This window comes from Erythrolamprus reginae, chromosome 2, assembly GCF_031021105.1.
Source record: "Erythrolamprus reginae isolate rEryReg1 chromosome 2, rEryReg1.hap1, whole genome shotgun sequence".
NCBI lineage: Eukaryota > Metazoa > Chordata > Lepidosauria > Squamata > Dipsadidae > Erythrolamprus > Erythrolamprus reginae.
Window position 1 is genome coordinate 129,915,047 of NC_091951.1, and position 16,658 is coordinate 129,931,704.

General features: G+C 37.8%; 1 protein-coding gene across 1 annotated transcript in view; it reads right to left on the reverse strand.

The window, feature by feature from the left end:
• Positions 1–15,408, reverse strand: part of WWC1 (WW and C2 domain containing 1) — a 76,369-nt gene extending 60,961 nt beyond the window's left edge. Inside the window, exon 1 of the mRNA XM_070739464.1 lies at positions 14,655–15,408. Coding sequence (XP_070595565.1) covers positions 14,655–14,773 — 119 coding nt within the window. The 5' untranslated portion in view covers positions 14,774–15,408. The remainder of the gene's footprint in view (positions 1–14,654) is intronic.
• Between the last annotated feature and the right edge of the window lie 1,250 nt (positions 15,409–16,658).

Here is a 16,658-nt window from a genome sequence, read left to right on the forward strand (position 1 = left end):
GCTTTAAGCTGATTTGCAGGAAGGTCAGAAGGACACCCCCACTGTAAATGCCTGATTGGTCAGATTGTAAAAATGTGTTCCAACATGCCAGAATAGAAGCTTTAGTTCCTAACACCATGGGAAATGTGTCTTTTACCATGGTCTTAGGTGACCCCTGTGAAATGGTCATTTGACCCCCCCCCCAAAGGGTTCCCGATCCCCAGGTTGAGAACCACTGCCTAGACAAAGGGTTTAATTCGACAAGATATGTCTTATGTTCTTAATACCTTAGTGCACATATCACTGCTGGTTTATATGTTATGAATAATTATAGAGCTATACTGAATGTTTCATTTACAAGCTCCAGGGAAGAAATGGAAGACTGAACAGGGCTGTGCAAAAGAAAAAAATATGTACTGATGATTGTGGTGGAATGAAGTAGACCAGGCCAGTCCTTCATAATTTCTCTCCAGACAAGGGAAATACTTGAAATCACCCAAATGCTTCAGGCTCCTCATGAGGAGACTACAAGGCAGTTGTCTCTCATGGATTTAGAGCACCTGGAGATGAGGGAATAGACATCTCCTTCACACTGTACTTGGCCCTGTGAAATGACACTTCATTTTCTAATCACTTATGGAAATTTCTTATAAACTGCTGTTTGGCTATTGAACCACAACAGCTATTAGGAACTTTATAGCTTTTATCACACTGGGTGAGTTTCCTTCAATCCATAAATACAATTTATGTATATGGAACAGCAGTCTGATTAAAACTTATAAACAGACAACGATTGTATGCCGCCCCGAGTCTGCGGAGAGGGGCGGCATACAAATGCAACAAATAATAATAATAAAAAGATTGCAGATAAACTTGAAATAATATTTTGGAATTAATTATAAGAACCCTCCCTATGGAAAAATGATTTTGTTTTTAATTTTTTTAACTAATAAAACTTTAAAAATTGGACTCTAGATGGAATTAATTACAATTATAATGAATGAATTACAATTACAATGAACATACAAAATAAACAGGTTAATGCCTTAATAATTGAAAGGTATATACAAATAACAAATCAAGAACGTGAAATCAGGTTTTACGTTACTGTTTGAAAGTACAGTACCACAGATCATGACTGTTTGAAAGAAGGAATATAAGGTTGGTTTATTTGATCAAGGTTAAAATAGATGTGCCATCTTGGTAACTCTTAATAGTTTTTTGCTGACATCAGGAATGAAATGACAAGGGGTTTAGATTTGTTTATAGATTTGGATTTTGGGAAGAAGATAATTTATTGTATTTTAGGAGGAGTGATAAATTACTAGAATTATTTATACCTGTTGGAAGTCATGTTTATACACACACACACACACACACACACACATATATTACTATAGTCTTATTAATTTTTTCTTTTTCTTTCTATTTTTCTTTTTTGCATCTGCTTCTTATTCTGTATTAATTTTATTATAATTGTAATTTTTAATAAAATTATTATAAAAAAATAATGTATCACTTAATACAATACAAAGAATTGTTGAAAAACTTTATCAAATCCTGCTGAGCATAACTACGTTGATCCAATGTAACTGAAGTTCTGACTGGTATTGTTGTCTCCAATTGATGCATTATTGCTTCTGTATGTCTCAGCAGTGATTATTGTTGCTAATTATATTTCTGGTTGAATAGAAATAGAAGTATTATTTGGATGCATCTCAGGAAGTAGCAGTGGGTGACTTTACTCTTGCTGCAAGTATTTTTTGAATACCTATTTACATCTACTAGAAGAAAGAGTCCAGCATTTCAGAACGTTCTGTCATTAATATGCTGCTAAACCTCTAGTGTTTTATTTTATCCAAGTCAGATGTAGGAGACCTCTGTAGGTCATACTTTTTATTAGTTAGCATTGAACAGCCAAAGAAAAAAGTGCTGTGGTCAACTGGATTTTCTTGTTCTAAACATAGACCAGTCTATATAGAAATTAATCTGCATGCTAACTTCTTCCTGTCAATCAGTTCCCTATTATTTACTTACTTACTTACTTACTTACTTACTTACTTACTTACTTACTTACTTACTCACTCGATTTTTATGCCGCCCTTCTCCTTAGAATCAGGGCAGCTTACAACATGTTAGCAATAGCACTTTTAACAGAGCCAGCATATTGCCCCCACAATCCAGGTCCTCATTTTACCCACTTTGGAAGGATGGAAGGCTGAGTCAACCATGAGCCGATGATGAGATTTGAACCGCTGACCTTCAGATCTACAGTCAGCTTCAGTGGCCTGCAATATAGCACTCTGCCTGCTGTGCCACCCCTGCTCTTATCCTTAGATGAGGTGGGGGAAGCAGCTGTGTCTCTGAGAATATTATAAACTTTTGTAGATGGTTCATACAAGTCCCAGAGGTGGTCTCCTCCTGGTTCGGACCAGTTCTATAAAACAGATAGTAACTTGACCAGCAGAGATCCAGGCCTGCCACACCCCCAAGCCGGTTCACTTGGTGGCATCATAGATGCCACAATCTTGTTTTAATACTTTGCATGTGCAGAGGGTCATATCTGGCAAATGACGCACGTGCATGTACCAGTGAAATGCGCATGCACAAAATATGCACTTCCGTTGCGATGCAAACTGGTGGGGAAGGTAAGTAGAACCCATCTATGACAGGTACTGCTCTTTTCAATTTCAATTATTGGGAAATGTTAGAATGTACTTTGGAAAAAGGACTCATAATTAAATTGTAATAGCTAAATAAATGATATTGTACAATAGAAAATAGCTTTAGAATCTCTTTCCAATTTGCAGAACCAGGAAATAGTAGCCACTTTCAAACTTTTAATATTTATTCCATATTAAACCAAGTCCTTCTTCTAAAAATGATATGCCCCCTCCTTTTTTTACAATAAAAATATTAAAACTTAAATAGCATCAGGTGAGAATCAACTTTGCACCTGGGAACAAAATATTGTGAAGCCAGTTTTTCCAGCATTATTCTGCCTTAAGGCCTTATGTGGGTGTTAAATGCAAAAATGTTTTATTTGGCTGATGATAGCTACCATTAATTGGTACTTCTATTCAAATCCAAGATTGTTTCTAATGTTGGATATCTTTTTAAAAAAATCACTAGGAAGGAAGGAAGGAAGGAAGGAAGGAAGGAAGGAAGGAAGGAAGGAAGGAATGATTTTCCTAGCTATCTGTGTATGTAAGACCAATCTGCCTTTCCTTTTCTTTGCAATGAGTGATATTTATATTACACAAGATCTATGGCTTACAAAAATATGACACAGATTCTAATATTTTATTTTGATGTTGCATATGAAGAACATTTTACCCCTAAGGGTTGTTTTATTTTCTGACTATATAACACTTTCTGAGGAACTGCTTCAGAGGCCCAGAGAACACTGAGTTTATAATCACTGCAACTTCAAAGTTTAATCTTTTTAGGGTTTTCTGGGGAGGGGACATTTCTTGATCATTAAGCCACCAAACATATTCTATAAATGTTAGCTAATTTACCAATTACAACATAATTTTTAACCTAAACAATCTATCCTGATATACAAGTAATCTTCACTAACAGACTGCTTATTCAATGACTCTTTAAGAGCAAAATGTAAACAATTATTGAAGTTGTAATGTCCCCACAGTTATGTGACCATGATTCAAGATCTTTGCAACTGGTGCACATTTATAATGTTCACAGAGTCCTGCAGTCATGTGATTGTCATTAGCAAACTTTGCAGCGAGCTTCTGACAAACAGTCAATGGAAAACTGGCAGGAAGTGACAAGTCAGTAATATGACATCCTAGTTAATGACCCATGGTGATTCACTTAGCAATCGCAAAACTGCTATCGTAAGATGGGCACTGTTACATGAGTTTTTCACTTTATGACTGTACCACTGAGCTACCAAGTTGCCAATGCCAATTGCAGTTGGTAAGTAAAGATTTCCTGCACATAATTTCACCAAACAATGAAAAACAGTTTGTTACACTCTTTAAAGTGACTTCCAGATAATTAGCATGATGTTCAATGTTTAAAAATTGTAGAACTCCAAAATTAAGTTAGAATACACTTAAAGAATTATTAAGATGTTTAGGTAAGCATCAAGTCTTTACAGTGGTACATCTTTAAAGCTATGCTTAGATAGCAGCATCTTAAAATAGTGACGGCGAACCTTTTTTCTATCAGGGGCCAAAAGTGTGTGTGCATGTGATATCGCACATGTGTGAGTGTCTACCCCCATAATTCAATAGTTCGGGATGGCAAAAATGGCCTCCCCTGCCCCCCCCCCCGAGGGTGTGGAGGCCTGAATCAGCCCATTTCCCAACCTCTGGTGGGCACGGTAGGACCATTTTTTGCCCTCCCCAGGCTCCAGAAGTTTCTCTGGAACCTGGGAACGGCAAAAATGCCCTTCCCCATCCCCTGGAAACTCTTTGAAAGCTGAAAATTTCCTCCCAGAGCCTCCGGGTGAACCAAAAGTCAGCTGGCCAGTACAGACATGCACATTGGAACTGAGCTAGGGTAACAGCTTGTGTGCCAGCAGATATGGCTCCGTGTGCCACCTGTGGCACCTGTGTCATAGGTTCGCCAACACTGTCTTACAACAATAATATCAGCTGGGCACTGATGTCTGGGGGGGAAGGACAAAAACATGTACTTTAAGATCTGTAGTGATCCAAAACATTTGATAGCTTTAGAGTTCAATGCAATAAAATCAGATACTTGAATGGACATTTTTCTGTGTCATCATACTTTATAAATAACAACTGGCTTTATGAAACAGAACATAAACACATGGACTTACACTAATGTATGTTATCACAATGAAAAAACAACAACAACAAAATGATTTTGATCACCTCAGTATGACTTCATCAAAAGGCTGAAGAGTTTAAAAAACTATTATATCTGGAACCAGCTCCCCCCAGAGATTAGAACTGCCCCCACCCTCCTCGCCTTTCGTAAACTCCTTAAAACCCACCTTTGCCGTCAGGCATGGGGGAATTGAAACATCTCCCCAGGCCTATACAGCTATGTATGGTATGCTTGTGTGTATGTTTGCTTTTAATAATGGGGCTTTTTAGTGTTTCTTTTAAATTATTAGATTTGTTATATATTGTTTATTATTGTTGTGAGCCGCCCCGAGTCTACGGAGAGGGGCGGCATACAAATCTAATAAATAGATAAATAAATAAATAAATCAATAAATAAATAAATCTCAAAATTGATGTTTTTTCATAAAATACTTGCAAGTCATTTAATTCCTCCCAAATTTATAATTTCTAAAGTTTACATTTTTGCTGCAACAATTGACATAGTATATCTCCACAATAAAAAAGGAACAAATATGCATAGGTTGAGAAACAAACCACTGAAGGAATACACATATTAAAATCATTCTCACTCTGATAAAAGTCCCAAGAAATACTTTGGATTTTCAAACAATAACCATATTGAATTCCAGCAATGTATTGGTTGGGTCAGTGAGAACTATAATACAATAATAAAATGTGGACAGACAGGTTTACATTCTTTCGTAAAGGAAATACATGTGCATGATGTACCCTGAACGGAGGAATGTTTGTTGTACTAAACTTTAAGGAATAACATGTTTCACTGCTGTGAAATGAACTAACTCAAGAAGCCTGGGATGCATTATAATTCATACAATTTGGTGAATGGGCAGTTTATAGGAAGCATTCCCTTCTCCAATTTGCAGAGTTTTGGACAAAGTAAGCATGTTACTTGGAAACCGGTTCAAAGACAGCTTTGCATCTGCCAACTTTTTGTAGCAGGAGAGTGGGAAAATTTTCCATCTTACAAGCCTATGCAAACTGTTACCCACTCCACTTATATTTCAATACTATTTGCTCCTATCATTGCCCTAATCAAAAATTAGGGACAAGAAAACATACATGAATATGATGCCTGATTCTTTGCTGTCCCAATAATATGTATTGGTGGCTATAAGACTGGGAAAGGACATTTGTGAAAACAGATTAATGCTTATTAATAAAGATAAAGTTTTCCTTTAATCCTGCCCACTGATAATATACCTGCATCCTATTTTATTTATTTATTAAATTTATATGCCACCCATCTCACAGTTTTAGAAGACTCTGAATGGCTTTACCTGTTCTTTTAAAAATATCCTTATATCAGTTGACATTTTAAAATGTGTTGTCTTTTTAAAGTTAACTTTTACTGTTATTTGTACATTAATTTTATGGGTGGTGTCATACACAAATACTGTACATAAATAAACTAGATCAACAATAAAAAATAGAAAATAAAAGGAAATAAAAATAAGGAAGACAACGCATTATAAAACACTAAGATTTGGAAATATAGGATAAAACAATCATTCAAAATCAAGTTTTAAAAGAATAGGTGATTATGTATCATTTTGTACAAGTATTACCTGGCTGTACCTCATGATAGAATGAATACAAAATTATAAGGTGTATCATTCAAAGATTTTATTAAGTACTATTGAAGATGCCTGTTTGGGAGAAGAGGATGCAGTTATTACAACACTAGATGTTATTTCCATAATTATTTTTATTGGATATGTCTAACATATCCAATAAATAGATGGGGAAGAAATGGAGGTAGTGACAGATTTTATTTTTCTAGCCTGAAAAATCACTGCATCACAGAGACATAACTCTTTCAACAAATGTGCATATAACCAAGACTATGGTTTTCCCAGTGGCAATGTATGGCTGTGAAAGTTGGGCTTTAAGGAAGGGTGAGCGCAAAGAACTGAGGTCTTTGAACTATGGTGCAGGAGAAGACTGGCGATCAAACCAGTCAGTCCAAGAGGAGATCAACCCTGACTGCTCTTTAGAAGGCCATATCCTGAAGATGAAACTCAAATATTTTGGCCACCTATTGAGAAGGAAGGACTCACTGGAGAAAAGCCTAATGAAGAGGACGGGAAGACCTGGAGGAATGTTGTTCACAGGGTTGAGATGGGTCAGACACAACTTTGCAACTAGCAACAACAAAAACACAGTATATTAATGTATTTGCCTCTTCAAAAAATCATGTCTCCTTAGCCCATTATGCCACACATTCTTTAAGCTGGTTTCTCATGCTTTCTGCTGATTTCAGATCATGATGCCTACTTGCAGAGTGAGTTTGATATCAACTTGATTGAAAATAAAGCTAAGGATTATAAAATGGCTTGAAGTATTGCATTATTTCAATATATGCTCTACCTTTAAATTCATCTTTATGTCTATTTAGTCTGCGCTTTGCAATTCTTTGGGTTAATTATTTTTAAAACTATTATAAAACAGCCTGTAAAAACCAATTATTCTACTGGTCAACATATGGTGGAAAATCCAATTTACTCACTTGCCAGCCCCCTCAACCTGTGGGAGCTTATGATAGCTAAAACTATCTACACTTTTTTGGGTACATATCTTGTTGCATTATGTATTGTGCAATGAAATAATCCTCGTTCTTGTAGAATCAAATAATAATTAGCAAACTGAAACCAAAGGGGAGCTGAATTCTGAAACCATAAATATTACATGTTATAATTAACACTCACAAACACACATACACTCATATTCATGGTTTCAGAATTCAGTTCCCCTTTGGTTTCTGTATATATATGTTAAGTTCAAGTCCCAAGTGAGGGTATGGCTAGCTGATAAGGCCAGAACAAGGCCGAAATAGATCTATCCTAGTCTCCCTTAATTTTTAAATTCAGCAAAAACATGTGACACACACGTATATATGTATGTATGTATGTATGTATGTATGTATGTATGTATATTAAGGAATAATGATGTCATTTATATATTAAGGCCTGTAATCAATTTCAAAGAAAGCATACTTTTACTGAAGCACTTTTTTGCCTGTTCCAGCCACTTAATTTATAAAAAGAAATTATACACTGGGTGTGATTTTTATGTTACCAAACTGCAGCCATATGTACATCATTTAAAACTAAAATTAAAATAAAAATCTAGCTGTTAAATGATGCTTCCATGGTATGCAATTGAATTTGGCTAAATAAAATGAACATTTCGAAAGAAAGAGATCCATGGGGAAAAAATTTAGTGAGAATCACAAACAACAAACAGAATAGTGCTGATTTGCAAATGAAAACCCAGAGTGTAAAGAAAAAATCTCAGAGATGTAGGGCATCTCTCCTCAGCTTTTGTTCCTTTTCTTGACTACTCTCATTATTCTTTTTGGCAGAATTGGAGCTTATGCAGCTGCAGACCTTCCCAATCTGTTGCCCTTTCTTGATTGGTAACGAAGCAAAGGCAGCCAACTGCACTCATGTGAATCTTTTCCCTCAGAGGCGCACTAACCAAGGATGGCAACTTCTCCAGCCTTCTGTGAAGGCCAGATTAAATTATAGCTAACCACCAACAAAACAATGTTCACCTCAGTCACTAAACAGTCTCCCACATGCACTCAAGCCTATAAGATGGTTGGAAACATATTTGTCCATAAAAAAGACACAGCCTGAAACATATGCAAAACTTTTGACAATCTTGAAATGTGAAAAAGTAATTTTTAATACAAATATAGGAAGAACATGTTTCAGTTTATATTGCATGTATGCCTGGCACATTTTTTTAAAATATGAATTTTAAATACTATTAAAAATGTGACATTGAATAAAACTTCATACTTTTACTGGATACTTAGTAATCCAGTCATATTTCCCTAACAGTAATTCCTCCTCAAAATTATTCTTGATCATTACTCAAACTGATCTAAAGGTTTAGTAGAGTGTTTGGAGTTTCAGGAACCTTGCTAATAAGTGCAAATTTTGATGCATTTTCCATCCTTGTCTCCTTCCTTCACCCCAAAAAACCTTGGCCATCTTTTAAGTTACCATTTTAAAAAGTACAATAATGTAAGGAAATGTTTTAGACATGTTTTAGAAATCCTTACAAGTTTTAGTTCTTCATCTACTAATTTCAAGGTAAGGGTTTGACTTATTTTTTTTCTCACAAATATATCCATGATATCTCAAAGGAATCTGATTGGTAAATAATATGAATACTGGGATTGTTGTATTTGATACCAAACAATAATCTTCTAAAAATATCTGCTAAACCAATGTTTTATTGTAAAAAATCAGGAATCTTTTAAAAATGCTTCCAAATAAATGGTTCTATTACTGATAGAACAATGTGTCACAAATAATGTATATATTGAGCCTAGTTGGATGATACTACAGCCACAGGCTTGGTTTATTATTAAACACACCTGTGTGTATCAATTGGAAACATCACTTTGTGCTTACTATTTTTGACTGCCAACTAGTCTCTAAGCAGACAAAGTTCCCACAGTTTGCTTCTCAGGGCAGTCTCTGATTACTGTACCAGAAAATAACCTGTAACCTGTATGGTAAACATAAAAAGAGAGCCACAAGACAGTGTCTTGCTTCTAACTTTTCATCCTCAAACTTAAGATAGGTGTACCAAAGATCTATAGCCTCTACTTTCCATCCTAATGCTCTCCAGATATTTTGAAGTACAAGCCAGACTGGTCAGAAATAATGGGAACTGGAATCCAAAACATCTGGAGAATATTAAGTTAGAAGAGAGGCTGAATGCGCTACAAAATTCTCACTTTTTAAATAAAACCTGGATTTTGATTGTTACAATTCGATTCCCTGTTCCCCATTGAAGGATACTGTTGTTAGGATCACAAAAAGCCTAGCAGAAATTATCACATATATTTGAAGATATACTGAAACAGTCAGATAAGTACAACACAGCTAGAAAAAATCATTTCAATAGCTAATAAAGCCTATAAAGCCCTTCATGGGATCGGACCAGAATGCCACACGAATCCCAGCGACCGATTAGGTCCCACAGAGTTGGCCTTCTCCGGGTCCCGTCGACTAAACAATGTCATCTGGTGGGTCCCAGGGAAGAGCCTTCTCTGTGGCGGCCCTGACTCTCTGGAACCAGCTCCCCCCGGAGATTAGAATTGCCCCCACCCTCCTTGCCTTCCGTAAACTTCTGAAAACTCACCTCTGCCGTCAGGCATGGGGGAATTGAGGCATTCCCCCCTCCCCCGGGCCTATACAATTTATGTATGGTATGTTTGTGTGTATGTCTGGTTTAATAATGGGGTTTTTAAAATGTTTTTTAAATTTATTAGATTTGTTGTGAATTGTTCTATTGTATGTTGTGAGCCACCCCGAGTCTACGGAGAAGGGCGGCATACAAATCTAATAAATGAATGAATGAATGAATGAATGAATGAATGAATAAATGCCAAAAAAAAAAAAGAATCCTGATACCTGTAATTTTGTGAAAATGGTACGTTGTTCCATCTACAGACAATATACTTTTTCCAGGTTCAGTGCTTAAAGAAAGCTAGATCTTTTATGTACATACAAACTTGCTCTTACATGTCAGTTATGGAATTATTCTGATGTTGGAAACAATATGATCCTTGGACAATGGAAGCAGCCTTGGGAATGCAATGTAGCTATGGTGTGGGGCCACAGTTTGTGTATTTCTAGTCTATGGCTTAACTTTCTCAAAAAAGTTTAAGTGTTTCACATTTTAGAATAAGCATATGAATCTTAAACAGGAAAATACTATCTGAAATATGAAATACTGAAATATCTCCCAACTGGATATTCCAAGCTAGATAGTTCATTGATCTGATGTTAAAAAACTATGTCCATATATAATAGAATCATAAAAGAAAGCAGCAAGTTATTGTTTTTACGCAAAGTTTACTTACTTGTATTTTACACACATTTAGCATTTGGGGATTATTAAGTCATCATAATATGTGATGTCATATATGGGATGATTTCATAACCCTGAAATCACATATTTTTAGTAATCTGGACTTCTTCCCAAAAGGTATGTAAAGGAAACAAATGTTAGCAAAGGCATGGCTCTCTGCTCACAACACAATTTTCTGTGTTAAATATATAGCACACTCAATATATCAGATAACAATTTGGCTCTATTATACTTGTGCAATTCAATGCAATGTGTAAGCACAGAAATGTAGTGCTTAGGACTCGAGTTAAACCCTTCAATGAACTCACTGAATGACTTTGGTCAACCATGTTTTCTCAAACCCACCTTTTCCATTAGATTATGATAGTGGTTTTTTTTTTTTTTAAAAAAAAAAGTTGATTTAACAGATTTTTAGACTTTAATATGCCCTTTGAATACTCTTATTTCTCACAAAACGTACCCCAGATATTTTCTGGAATTACTGTAACCTACATTTCTAATACTTCATCTGTGAAACACACACAAAGGGACATCCCTCCTCTCTCATAACTTTTTGCTTTCATACCTATAATACTGCAAGTCAGAAACATGGAGCTACTAAATTACCTAAATTCTGATCTTATCATCTAGGAGTTATCAATTGTCAATCTCTGGGTATGGTTGAAATATGTTCTGCAATCCAAGGATATATTCAAATTTTTATTCATTATTGAAAAAATTTCCAAAAAAATATCATCATGAAAGATACCACAGAACATAGTAATAATAATATCAAAATCAGAGATGCCACAAACTTTAAGTAACCTCAAGATTTCTGCCTAGACCAGGAATGTGCAGAGTTGAACACATGTAATGTAACACAATACATTACAGAGAGAGTATTATTGAACTGGAAGTTTAGAGTTCAATACTTTAAAAAAAAAACATTATTATTTAAGTGTAGTCATATCAGTATTATGCTATAGCTTGGGTGCCTTGCTTTTAACTTAACAGAAGTTTGAACAGGAAGTAGTTTTACTAGTACATACTTTTTCATTGCTAATAACTTTCATCTGGTTAACACAAGAACATAGGGGAGGCTGTTCTAAAGAACCCTGTTTTTTAAAAAATAAACAGGTTATATCAGTAAACGGCAAAGAAAACATTAGCAATTAATATTATCCCTGAGCCACCATCTCACACCTTGAATTTCCATATTGTTGCAAAGAAGCCTGAAATCTAGAGGTTTGTCCATTATCTTTCACTTAACCTTTATGTAAGGTGTGAAAAAATAATTATTAAACCTGTCTCCCCATTTATACAAAATCCAAGATGTGGTAAGTAATATCAGAGAAAGAATAAAATTCATTCTATTTTATCATATATTTTGTGGGGAAGGAAGCAACAAATGTTGCAAAAATACTCAATCTACACTTGAGTATCAATATTCACTCAATATACACATTCTTCTATTTTTGAAGATCAACTTTTCTGTTATAATTGCCCTGGATCAAATGCCAATATTTTAGCTAAAGATGCTTTTGTGTTAAATATAATCTAACACAAAAGCATCTTATTATTTTGAATAAAATATTTTAATAAAATATATCCCACACCAAGGCTTTAGTTTAATGAAAAATGTATAATGATTAAAAATACAGTTGGTAACTTTTTAAGAAGACAGCAAAGAATCTAGGGAATACTCAGGGATGCATGGAGCAACAATTTTACCCACATTGAAAGTATATCATTAATAAGACAAGAAGGGCAAATGCTTACCCCACTCACCCTAGCAAGAAGCACAGAAAAAAAGTAATGGTATAAGGAAAACTTACATCTTTTAATCTGCATAGTAAGCAGTAAAATTCAAGGTAGTGCAATACTTCTACAGATATAATGCTGCTCTGCTTTTAATAGCAGTGTCTAAAGAAGAATAACCTATTGTAGTTGTTTCAGTTATAGTAAATACCAAATATATTTATTTAAGATGTACAAATGTAGCTATTTTTAAAAAACAGCTTTTTCAAAAAATATACTGAGTTGCCTCAAGTATAACTGGGGAGTCAAACAAGTTTTATGCACCTGTTTAATTCCACCACCAGTTTTCTAAGACACACCTTTAGTTCAGCAGGTGCAATTCTGTGTTCTGACAAGTCTGAAAAATGGAGGAGGAAGCTAGTCCTGACTAGCACCATTCCAGTTAGCCTTTGATTTGCATAAGTATCTGGGAGCCAATTCAAATTTTAGGATTCACCTTATGAAATGAAGAAAGGATTCAATGATTTTAAGGATACTGCCTGAACAGCTACCAATATATCACCGAAGTAGGGCTCCAGGAAATAAGATAGATTACATAATGGATCACTTGAATTTCATACCTTTGCTGAATTCTAAGCATGTGATGTAATCATAACAAGGAAAAAGACGCATGCAAGGAAGTTGACAGTGGAATTCATTCACAGATCTCCCTGGGCCCTGAGCAAATAGTGTACTATAAAGTGGGATTAGAATACTGGTTTTATATTGAACTTTTATACTGAAACACTCCCCACCACCACCTTAGGTATTTCCCACCAGATCAAAAACGTAATGAATCATTTAAAAAAGTAACAAAAGAAGCTGTGTGGCTAGCTGATGGCAGCTTCCATGTTCAAATTACACAGGCTTTCCACCTGAACTTTGACATGATGCCCTTTGTCTGTGTAAGCATTCCACCAATGCCATTTAAATGTATCAACCATGTGGGTCAGCATATTTAAGATATCTCTGTGTGGTTTCAGGAAGAAACCGCACAGAGATATTGGCAATGTATAGCTCAGATCTCTGTTTAGACATGAAACTCTGCTAAAGGGAATGGAATGAACAGTCTGACTCTACCCTACTTTTGGAATTGAAAAAAGTAAGAAAAGGGGTGAGGAAAGCCTGAAGTGCAGAGGACATTTAAACATAAAAAGCCCCCTCCCTCCAACTTGGGTTTGGAATGACAGTGATGGATCATATGCAGAATACACAACAATTAAAATACACACCAACAAGACCACAAATGAAAGATCTGTTCCTTGTCCTAAATACACTTGAATAGGATGGAGTATCTGGAAGTTTCCAAATTATTAAACAGTCTGGCTTTTGGCTTATTTGAGTAATGTCCATGTTCTCCAGACCCTCCCTTGTCCAGTTGATGTATTACTAAAGCCAAGAATGAAGCATCTGCATAAACTCAGAAGGTACTTTCTTTTACCAATACTGCTAGGTATGTTCCTAATCAAAACAGCTTCTTGCGCGGAGCCATCCCAGAGGCAGGTAATCTTTGGCTTACAACAGTTCACTTAGTGACCGTTCCAACTTCGAACAGCACTGAAAAAAAGTAACTTGTGACCGTTTTCAAACTTACATCTGTTACAGCATCCCTATGGTCCTGCAATCAAAATTCAGACGCTTGGCAGGTGGTTCATACTTATGACCATTGTATTCCAAGGTCATGTGATTACCCTCTTGCAAACTTTTTTTGGGGGGAGATTCACTTAACAACCAGTTTACTAACATCAAGGGCAATGATTCACTTAACAACTGTGGCCGGAAAAGTCCTAAAGTGGGGCAAAACTCACTTAAGAAATGTCTCATTTAACAATCAAAATTTTGGGCTCCATTGTGGTCGTAAGTCTACAGCTACCTATACTCATACCGGCCCCAATCTTCAGAGATCGCTCTCAAACCGCCCTGAACTGCCAAGGAACAATGGAGCGACCTAACGACCAAAGGACAAATACACACACACGCGTTCCCAAATGGACGCATACTTTCCGCGGCCAAGTTCTCCCCCTCCCTCTTATCCCCGCCAGCGCACCGCCCGCTCCAGGCACCTGTCGCCCTTTAGAGCGGCAGGCTCCACCCCGGGCCCGCCTGGCTCGGCCTCCTCCGGGCGCCGTCCTCCTTCCTCACCTGTCCCGCGGGTCGACCCAGCTGGTGGTTTTGGTCGCGTGGTCGATGTAATAGACTTTGCCGTCGTAGTCGCGAGCTTCCTCCCAGCCTTCGGGCAAAGGCAGCTCCTGCCGGGGCATCTTTCCCGGCGGCAGGCGCAAGCAGCGGAGAGAGACGGACCGAGGCCGGAGGCGGCGTCCACCCCATGCAAAAGAGAGAGTTCAGCAACCCCCCGCCCAGCCCAGCGGCTGGCACGGCGGGCTGGGACGAGGGGTCGCGGCGAGCAGGGAAACGGGAGCGAAGGAGCCGGCCGGGAGGGAGCCTCGCATCCTTAGCCGGCGCGGGGAACGAGGAGAAAAGAGCGGCGCGGGTGGGGGGAGAGAAGAGCTTTCCCCAAGGTTGCAAGCAACACGCGACAGCCGGACTGGCCGCTGGCCGCCCGTCCCTCCTCCTCCTTCGATAAGCGAACCGGCGTCGGCTTTTTTTCTCCTTCCCCTCTCCCGCCCTTCTCACTTCACGGGAGGCGCCCCCCCGAAAAGGGGCGGGGCTTTGCTGCAGCTTGGCCTGGTCCCTAGAGAGGTCGAGCCCACTTCTTTTTCCCGGGCTTTTGCTTCCAGGGGAAAGTAGGGCCGCCAACTAGCCAAGGCTCCGGTGCCGAGCGCTCCTCGCCAGAGTGTCTTGCACCGCCGCTCCGCCCGCGGCTCTGGCTCCTCCTCCTCTTCTCCTCCCCTCGCCGCTGTCTCCTAGGTTGCTTCCTTCACTCCTCCCCTGTGCCGGTGCTACTGTAATACAGGTAATAGTAGAGCCGCCTCAACTTTTTTTCTCCCTTAAAAAAAAAAAAAAAATCTAGCGGCGGCTATTTACCACAAACAACACTGTGTCGGAGACGAGCGCCTCCTTCCGTTTGAGGCGGAGAGGGGGGTAAGGCTAAAGAGAAGCGAACCTGATAGCGGGCGGTGGGTGGGTGGATTCCCACGTGCGATCGACTCTCGTCAGCAAATTGGTCAAAGGCTTTTTCGGTGGAGTCCAGGTTCAGGTGCAGGTAATTGATTGTCAAGACTGCGAGGCTTGGGATCGTTAAGCCGTGAGAGAGAAGCGGCTGGAGATAAAATCTGGAGATAGAAGATGCAATGCGGAGGTGGGTGGGGGGCTCCCTTTCCTGAAGAACAATATTTACATAATAATAACAATAACAACAACAACAACAATAACAGTAGTAGTAGTAGTAGTAGTAGTAGTAGTAGTAGTAGTAGTAGTAGTAGTAGTAATATAAAATAATAATTTTCACAAAAAACAGTAATACACAGCAAACAAGATTGATATGCTGGATTTTGTATCACAATATCACAAGTTGAACACTTCCCAAGAGCAATGTTCCCTCTAATATTTTTTCCGTGTGGGCAGAAAAGTATAGTGTCTGAGCGGCAGTCCCTTTGGGACTGGGCAACATAGAAGTATGTATGTATGTATATATGTAGAAAGACAGACAGACAGACAGACAGACAGACAGAAAGAAAGAAAGAAAGAAAGAAAGAAAGAGAAAAAAATCCCTTCTTTTTTATTAAAAGAAATTAATAATAAAACAAAAGCAAAATCTATTACTATTATTACCATCTTTTCATCTTTTTCCATCTCTGTCTCCTCTCCCCTTGTGTATGTGTATGTATGTGAACTCTTGAACCATTTCCAATAACAGGTGAGGGCTATTGGAAATGGTTCAAGAGTTCACACAAACACACACACACACACGGCTGGGTTTTTTATCTGTTATTTGGGTGCTTTTTACCATATACTTTAAATCAAGAGTCATTTCTCTCTTTCTCTCTCCCCCTCTTGCTCTCTCTCTCTTTTTCTCACTTTCTCTCTCCCTCTCTTTCTATCTCGCTCTGTCTGTTGCTCTCTCTCTCTTTCACTCACTCACTCTTTCTTGTTTTCTTTCTCTCTCTATTGCTTTCTTTCTCTCTCACTCTTTCTATCTCTCTTGCTTTCTTTCTCTCTCTTGTTCTCTCTTGCTATCTCTCTCTC